The 8,307-nt window shown below is 32.9% G+C and overlaps 1 protein-coding gene across 1 annotated transcript; it reads right to left on the reverse strand.

Annotated features, from left to right (window-relative positions):
- Positions 1-957: 957 nt before the first annotated feature.
- LOC139857142 (uncharacterized) lies at positions 958-7,963 on the reverse strand. The gene is made up of 10 exons (XM_071845869.1): positions 7,855-7,963; positions 6,128-6,390; positions 5,982-6,015; positions 3,441-3,574; positions 2,512-2,578; positions 2,251-2,350; positions 1,980-2,143; positions 1,741-1,787; positions 1,575-1,625; positions 958-1,453 (listed from the first exon to the last, which is right to left on the reverse strand). Exons 1-10 carry the CDS (start codon positions 7,925-7,927, stop codon positions 1,145-1,147), a joined length of 1,242 nt encoding a protein of 413 aa, XP_071701970.1. The 5' UTR covers positions 7,928-7,963; the 3' UTR covers positions 958-1,144.
- Positions 7,964-8,307: the final 344 nt, after the last annotated feature.

Genomic DNA, 8,307 nt, shown 5'->3' on the forward strand with positions numbered 1-8,307 from the left:
AGTTTCACATTTTTTGCCATACCCTTTTGATCTTGCCCGTTTTCATTATTCATTTGAGTGTTCCTTTTAAACGAGTCAACTGATTGACTATTTGTAAGTGAATCATCATAGAAAGAAGAGATTGAAACAGCATTTTTATCGTTAATTGAAGGCGATTTACAAACCAATGATTGCAGCTTCCTACGTTCAGCTTCAAGCTTAGCAATCTTCTTTATGTATTCTAGCTTTTGTTTGGTAGCTGTTTCTGACGCTTGTGTGCTTAATTCCAGCTCAATGGTCCTGATTTCTAATTCTTCGGATTGGATATTAAGCTCGAACTTAAGTGTTGAATTTTCTTTCTCTAAAGTCTCGAGTTTTGAAAGGATATCGGGATCAATAGGTGGATGATATTCGGGTTTGTTGGGGTGTGATTCTGCATGGAGATCACAGATCTCGACGACTTTCGAGTTGTCTGTAAAACTGTGAGTAATGAAAGACAACATTCGATTAGAAGACTTCGTCTTCCACAACCATCTCTTTTTGTGCATCTCACTCAAACTTTGTATTTAAACACCACTATATCACATTTACTTTTGCATCATAACTGTTTCCACTTTATGTTGCATTAACCTTACCTTAGCTTAAATGCATCATAACTAACAAACATTAAACCGATTACTGTACACTCTAAAGTCACGTAACATAAATTAATACAGTAGCTTGTGTCTTATATTCAAAGCAAACATTCAAATTAAACAATAACACTTCTCAAAATCAATACAGGTTTTCACATTAACTGAAACAGATCAATAATAACCGAAGGTAATTTAATATCCTACTAGTGTATTAATGTTCATAGCAATCAGATCACTAAAACTAATACTGTATAAAGGTCTCGTCAAAATCGATCATCTTAATCAATCTGTTTTTTCTGACCAATGTTTACCAGATAAACAGATACTATTAAGCCTTTTCCCAAAATCCAAAATCTCCTGTACTTTGATATTGATAGAATTAAATCAAAAAGATACAAAGTGTAAGCACAGATTAGAGACCATTAACTTACTCACAAATCACAAGATAACCCATTTGCAACAAATACCAAGATTTAGCAAAACCTATTTAAAACAAATTCTAAACAACGAAACCTAGTTTCATAAGCGTTTTAGTTCTCACTAGAGTTGTCATGTGTTCCGTTTCCGTTTCCGTTTCCGTTTCCGTCACTGAACATTTGAAATGCAGATCTTAGAGCTCCATAAACCTCCTCTGGCAATTGATCCGCACCACCGACTCCTACTCTTATCTCAGGCTCACCATCATGGTTATTACTGTTACTGGGCCCCGCTGAATGCACGCCCCTCATAATGTCCGACATATTAAAAGATTCAGTCATATTAGTTGGAAACCCTGTGAAATTTGGGATTGGCCCACGGCCCCTTAACCCACCATTTCCAAAGCTAAATGAAGTTGAACCCTGATACCAAATTAAAAAAACATCATTCAGTACCATTTGAAACCGGATAAATCTTATAAGTGGTGAAAATACTGCAGTTACAATAAAAAAAATAAAAATAAAAAGTGCAATTGAATATTACCTGGCGACGTCCACCACGTTGTCGCTGTTCCCTGAGTTTCTCCTCAGCTGCCTAGAAGTATTGACAGTAAAAACAAAGCTCATACTCCACAGTGAAATTAAGCTAATATGAAAAATATCATACACTAAAAGGTAAATTACACAAACAAACCAAATGATGTACTAACCTGAATATTCCCTTTTATAGATTCATTATTTGGATCCAATTGCAAGGCTGCATGAAAACCAACCAGAATAAAATTACATAAACTGTTTAACATGTTAACATGACGATCCCATCACAAAGACCAAAAACCCAATTCAGATTGTAATTCTTGATTACTAAAAAGCAACATTCAAAGACTAATTAAGCTTCATAAACAGAAAGTCATCTTTTGATGTTCGATTTGTAAGATTATGTACAGACCTTTCCTAAAGCCCTTTTTAATGGCGTCCTTATACCTCCCTTGAGCATAGTACGCAAAGCCTAGACGACTATAAGCCTTGCTGTAGTTCGGGTCGACTTCAATTGCTTTATTACAATCACGTATTGCTTCTGTATACTGATTGGCCTGTGTGTAAGCTGCTGCTCTGAAAAAATGCCCATTCACAAAAAGGTTTTTAAGATGATGCACTTTTAGAGTATGAAAATGTCAATCATAATAGTAAAAAAACTATTGTTTGGGTAAATATGTTACCTGTTGCAATAATAAACAGCATTATCATCAACAAGTGCAATAGCAATGCTGTAAAGCTCAATTGCATCAGGGTACAACTTTGCTTGCATAGCTTTATTACCTGCATTAAAACAAAGTACATAAGTGAATACAGTGTAGTTTTATTCTATTTATGCTTGTACTCAGTCATCAATTTAAAAAATATTCGTATTTATTTTATTTATAATATTATAAGAGTAAGACAAAACGATCACAAGTTCACAGGGTTAGACAAATTATTACCTTGTAACTTGAAGGTATCAGCCAAGTTTTTAAGATTAAACTCCGCACCTCCAGATTGTTTCATTTCCTTAGAGTACACACGAAAGGTATAAATTAAACACCAGAAAGTAACAACAATCATTTCATCATAGTAATATAAATATATATTCATTTCAAGACCCTCATTATTAAATATAAGCATAAACTGTGAAATTGACACAATCCTAGAGGGTGATAAAAGTTGCAAGTTTTTTCACGATTTACATTAAATAACTGAAGTTTAATGTCTTGACAAAACAGAGCATCTTCAAACGATGTGTGCCTTTGGTTTCTCTTCCAAAAATGTTGTTTAATAAAAGTGTCTGTATGGGTCAGAATTAAACTACAAGTAGTAATTTAGTTTTTTCCATAATACGAGTGTATCTTTGAGTTTCAAAAATAGTAAGACACCTTCCGAGTTCAAACTAGTATGAGACAGCAAAATAAGTTTCATTCAGGCAAAAAATGAACCTATTTGGGTAATTGGTTCAATATTTACAATTTAAGAGATAAGAAGATTAAGCTCAATATGCAAAACTTTTTAAACTCAAAACTTTTAACAAAAGTCTAAAAAATATGGCAATTTGGAAACTATGTTGAAAAGATGAACTATTCGGTGTGAATTATGATGAAAACCAGAGTTGATAATAGCCATTTAAGCCACAATGAATGATACACAATGAAACATATCTACAAAGATATAGACTCACAGAGTTCTTTCTATTCTAGGAATATTAAACTAATAAATAAAAAAGTAATTTTTTCCACTTAAGGATAAGAAGATTCAAACTTGGCAAATTTAAGTTTTTTGCAAACACAAATATTAATGTGATTCAGCCAAATACACAGCACATAGACAATACAAGTATGATATATTTAACATTACAAAAGTTGTGAAGTTAATATCATACCGTCAAAGCAGTGTGAAACAAATTAGTAGCTCTGTCTAGTGCCTGTTCCTCATCTCCATTCGGTGTAGTCCCGAAATAGCGTACCTTTTCTAGGGCACCAAAAAATTGACCAAAAAGTTCATCCTCACTTACCCCTGTCAATCATGAAAAAATTTGTAACCTCAGCTATTCCCGGAGACAACAATTTCATACTTAAATACATTCAATTCATAAAATTATCACACAAGAAATTCATGTGCAATTAATGATGTTACCAACATGTTCATAAAAGTACACCCCGATGCCTCACATGACTAAACTCTCAAATTTTATATGTGAAATATGTGCATTTGATTATATTTATACGCTGACACTTGAGAATTTTGAACAAAGTAAAACTTTAATTTAGTTTCTCTCGGCGACAAAACAATCTACGATACTTCAAAATATAATGGTACTTAATTCTTGACATCACACCCTTTTAACATACATAATTATCTTGAAGCATATTCAATACAAGTGTTTTTTTTTTTTTTTTAACAGCAAAAACACACACCCATCTTTGTCCACGACAGGACTCGGACTCATAACCTCAAGGAGGTTGATGAGACTCCTTGATACTGCTGGGCCAGAAGCCTTTGGTTTAATACAAGTGGTTTACAGTGAATAATTAGAAGAAAATGTAAAAACTTACTATAAAAGTTCAAAAATGATTTTAAGGAGTAATAAGATCGGTTGAAAATTTCACTGTACTCCTTTTGGAGACCTTTGAGTTATACGTTTCTTTTGGAGGTGAGATAGTATGCACAAAGTAAACTTGGTACTAATGAAAGGTAGTAGAAGTCTTTAATATATAATGGTGTTTAGGATGAGGTTAAGAATCTTTGTGCTTGTCCCAGGCTACCATTGTCATGGTCACTCACATCATTTAACTGATAACTGATAACTGGGTTTTGCATCAATCTTTAAACGCATTGAATCAAGGTTCGAAGTTTCAGGTCAGTGCCTTGGTGCATATAGAATGGTTTGACTTAATGGTGAGGATTGGTAGAGGCAATGTGATCACAAGGAACTGCTGTAGCATGGTGGATGGTTTGGGTAGCATGGTTTTGACTTCTTATAGTCAAACCTTTGATCTGGTTGAAAGGTCAAAGGGTATGAATCATAGGTATTGCTGCTTGTGTTTGTTATTATAAGCTGGTGTTCAAGTTTTATAGTTATATAATCAAGGGAAGAAGACTAGCAAAAGCTTTACTGTTGCTGTTGGTTTTGAGGTGGATTTTTGCAAGATATAATTAAGGCATGCTGGTCAAACTGTTAAAACAATTGTTGAAGGATTTACGAAGAGAATGCAAGTGATCATGATGAAGCCTTGCTGGGATGTTTCTGGTTAGGATGTGTGGTCCTAAATGAAAGATTGCAAAATTGGTTGACTTTTATGGTTCAAAACACTAGGTCAACAGTTAGGAAGTGTGGTCCTAAATGGTGCAAAACGAAGGTGAATTCTTGCTGGGATGTGGGTAATATATACTGGATGATCTGTAATAAGAATTGGTTGGATTTGAGTTATTTAAAGACTGATTTCGACTGGGCTAGTCGATTTGATTTGACTTGGTTTTTTGCTGGCATTGATGTCACTGAGAACAAGTATAACTGGACTATTTTGACTTCATTTAGTCAAATGGAATTGCATTTGCAAAAAAAGGAATCGCAGTTTAAATTTTTCAAGTCAAATTTTCGACCGGTTTAATTTGACACTGCACAAAATTATGGAAATCAGATGGGTCAGTGAAGAAGGTTTGACAATTTATAGTCAAAATGGCTTATTCCTGGATTAATGCATAGTGGGTTGTAATTGTAATTGGTTATTGGTTATGGATTAGTTATATGATGCGGAATTACTGCTGGAATTCTAAATTTGGTGAAAACTACTGTGGCTGTAATTTTGAAAAGGTCTAATTGGTCTGTTTTGACTACAAAATAGTCAAATGGACTTGTATCTAGATAGATGAAATGACGTTTTGACTTTGTCTAGTCAAAATGGCAGTTGTATTATTGTGGGTTTGTACAGGATTATGGTTATCATTATTGGGACTTCTTTTTAGATTTGTCATACTTGTAAAGATTTGTTGAAAGAAAGGAGGAATTTCAAGAAGTTTCAAGCTATAGATGGCAGATTGACTTGCAATAGTCAAACTACAAGTTTACAATTTTATCAAATATTTGTGTTGATAAAAGAAGTTATATGAATCATAGTACAGAAATAGGTATGGTTATGTTTTTTTTGGGTGTCGATTCCATGTTTGTTAATTTAAAGAGTTTTCATGTAAGTATTTGGAATGTGCACTAATTCATCCCCCTTGGGTATACCAATTGTAGTTGTACAAATTTCTTATTTTAAATATACTTTTTCCTGGGCTCCGTCCCCTTTATTCGGTAAAAAAATATGGTTCAAATAAGACGACTATAAAGCAAGAACGAAAGCAATATAATAAAGAAACCATGTTTAAAACCTCAAAGTTGATATATATTATATGTACGTATATAAGAATTAAAACTTACCTATGGTATGATTATCCTGTTTGTCTGTGTCACCCTACATAAGAAGCATAAGAAGTAACTCATCAGAAAAAGAAAATTGAATAGACATCGTCACCTGAAATAAATATGAATTAAAATATCATAGGAAGATGACGAAACATTACTACCAGAGTTTGTGATGGCCCGGGAATATTGGGATCTACTGGAGCATTAATTGTGGATGAGGGATGAGATGTATCTGCTTGACATTTTTCAAGGACCTGATCTGACTTAATCTCATTATTCTCTCCTGGTTGTGAACTAAAAATCTGGACAAGAGTATCAGATATTGGCACACTGGCAGTAGACAATGAATCAATCTTAAAAGCCTCTGATAAGCAGTCTTTTGCAACTTCGAGACTTTCAACATCACTAACAGAACTAGGTTCAACTGAAAAAACGGATTATAGAGGAACTGTTAGCATACAAAGATTTAAGCATAAAAAGTGGGAAAATTAGCTTTTGTAAATGCATTACCAAAACTCCTTACTCAAAGGTATTATTGACAAAGAACTATAATTTAATAGTTGGATCAAACACTTGGTTTAAAATACTGAAACTTGAACAATCTCTTGGTGTCTGGTTTTACAATTTTAATAAGGCCTCCAGTGACAATGACTAATTATTCAAGACAGCATTATACATATTGTCTTGATAGTTCAAAAACATACATAAAGTGATTATCAAGACATCAAGGTGTTAAAAGATCAATTAACTACGCTTGAATGACTTCAAGATAGAAGATAGATGTTTCACAATCCTAACAAGGCAACTTTTTATCCAAAAGAATGTTTTTGCATTCCTTTCTATATGCGGTCTACAAGGGTATAAACTAGTAGAATGACTCGTGTTTATATTACCTCGAGGCGACAAGCGTCCTCATGATCATAATAAGCACATAGACAGATACACATAGTGGAAATATCTATTACGTTACATTTACATGGCCAATTATTTCATATTCCATTAGTGTGGAAGGTCAAATTAATTTGAATCTATCTGCTACAGAGTAAAGCTATCATATTATAATTTACAATCCAAAGACGCCTCTTATATAACGTTATCATAAAGATTCATGACACCAAGGAGAATCACATTTAACATATGTAAGTAAATTGCATTTACACATTAACATTCAACATTTCTCCACTTATCTTACAATTATCCCCTTAAATTTCATTTACGCAATCTCAACCAAAATGTATTCTCATAAAATCCCTAATTTCACTACTTCCCCTAATTCCACACTTAACATGAAATGATCAGCAACTATCATTGATCTAACATCAATCTAATAGAAGATAGTAAACCTAACAAAACTCACGACTTGTAACTGCAAACCTTACAAAGTAAAATTGAACTAAATTTTAAAGATATTAGTCAATTTAACATCCATAGTTCTAGTTCAATTGCAATCAACATCAACAATAATATAAACCTAAAATTAGAACATACCTACGTATATGACAATTATCCCCTAAAATTGCATTTATATGATCTCAAAGAATGTACGTCTCGATTGTCATAAAAAAAACCCCCTAATTTCACTAGTTCACTTAATTGCACACTAAGGAAAACGATCAGCAGCTATCATGAATCTAGCAGTAAGATATTAACCTGATAAGGATCATTAATTATAATAGCAAGCCCTGCAAGGTAAAATTGAACTGAGATTACAAAAGATCAGTCAATTTAGGTCGCCAGTTCCTATTCAATTGCAATCAATCAATAATTCACTATTCAAATACACCTACAGATAATACATACAAATACATATATAATCGTACAAAATTAAAAGAATTCATATACGTATATCTGTATTTATAGATATGGATGATAGGGAGAGCGAGCAAACCAGAGTGGAGAAAGTCGAGAATAGACAGGACGATGCGACGACAAATAGGGGAATCGGCCTTCAAATTCGCCATTTTTATTCAACAAAATGAGTGCAAAAACAAACGCGCCACTCACTGTGTTTTTTTTTTCTTCATATATTTATACAACAAAATAACATGGGGAAGTTTTTTTTTTTTTTTTCTTCTTTTTTCTTTTTTTTCACAAATTACAAATTTACAAATTTGCAAATATGATTTAAAATATTATCCCCTTATGATATTTTAGTTTTAAAGAGTATGGCATAGTCAAAAGATAGTACAGTAATGCAAATGATTTTATGTGACAATTGTTAATAAAGGTTCGTGTTTTTTTAAATGATTTTGTTGACGTTGGGGCTGTCGTGTGTGTGCAACAAATAATTGTACAAAGCGGTTCTTTATAAATTTGAAAGTGACATTAATTAAAAAGTACA

This window comes from Rutidosis leptorrhynchoides, chromosome 7 (genome assembly GCF_046630445.1).
Source record: "Rutidosis leptorrhynchoides isolate AG116_Rl617_1_P2 chromosome 7, CSIRO_AGI_Rlap_v1, whole genome shotgun sequence".
NCBI lineage: Eukaryota > Viridiplantae > Streptophyta > Magnoliopsida > Asterales > Asteraceae > Rutidosis > Rutidosis leptorrhynchoides.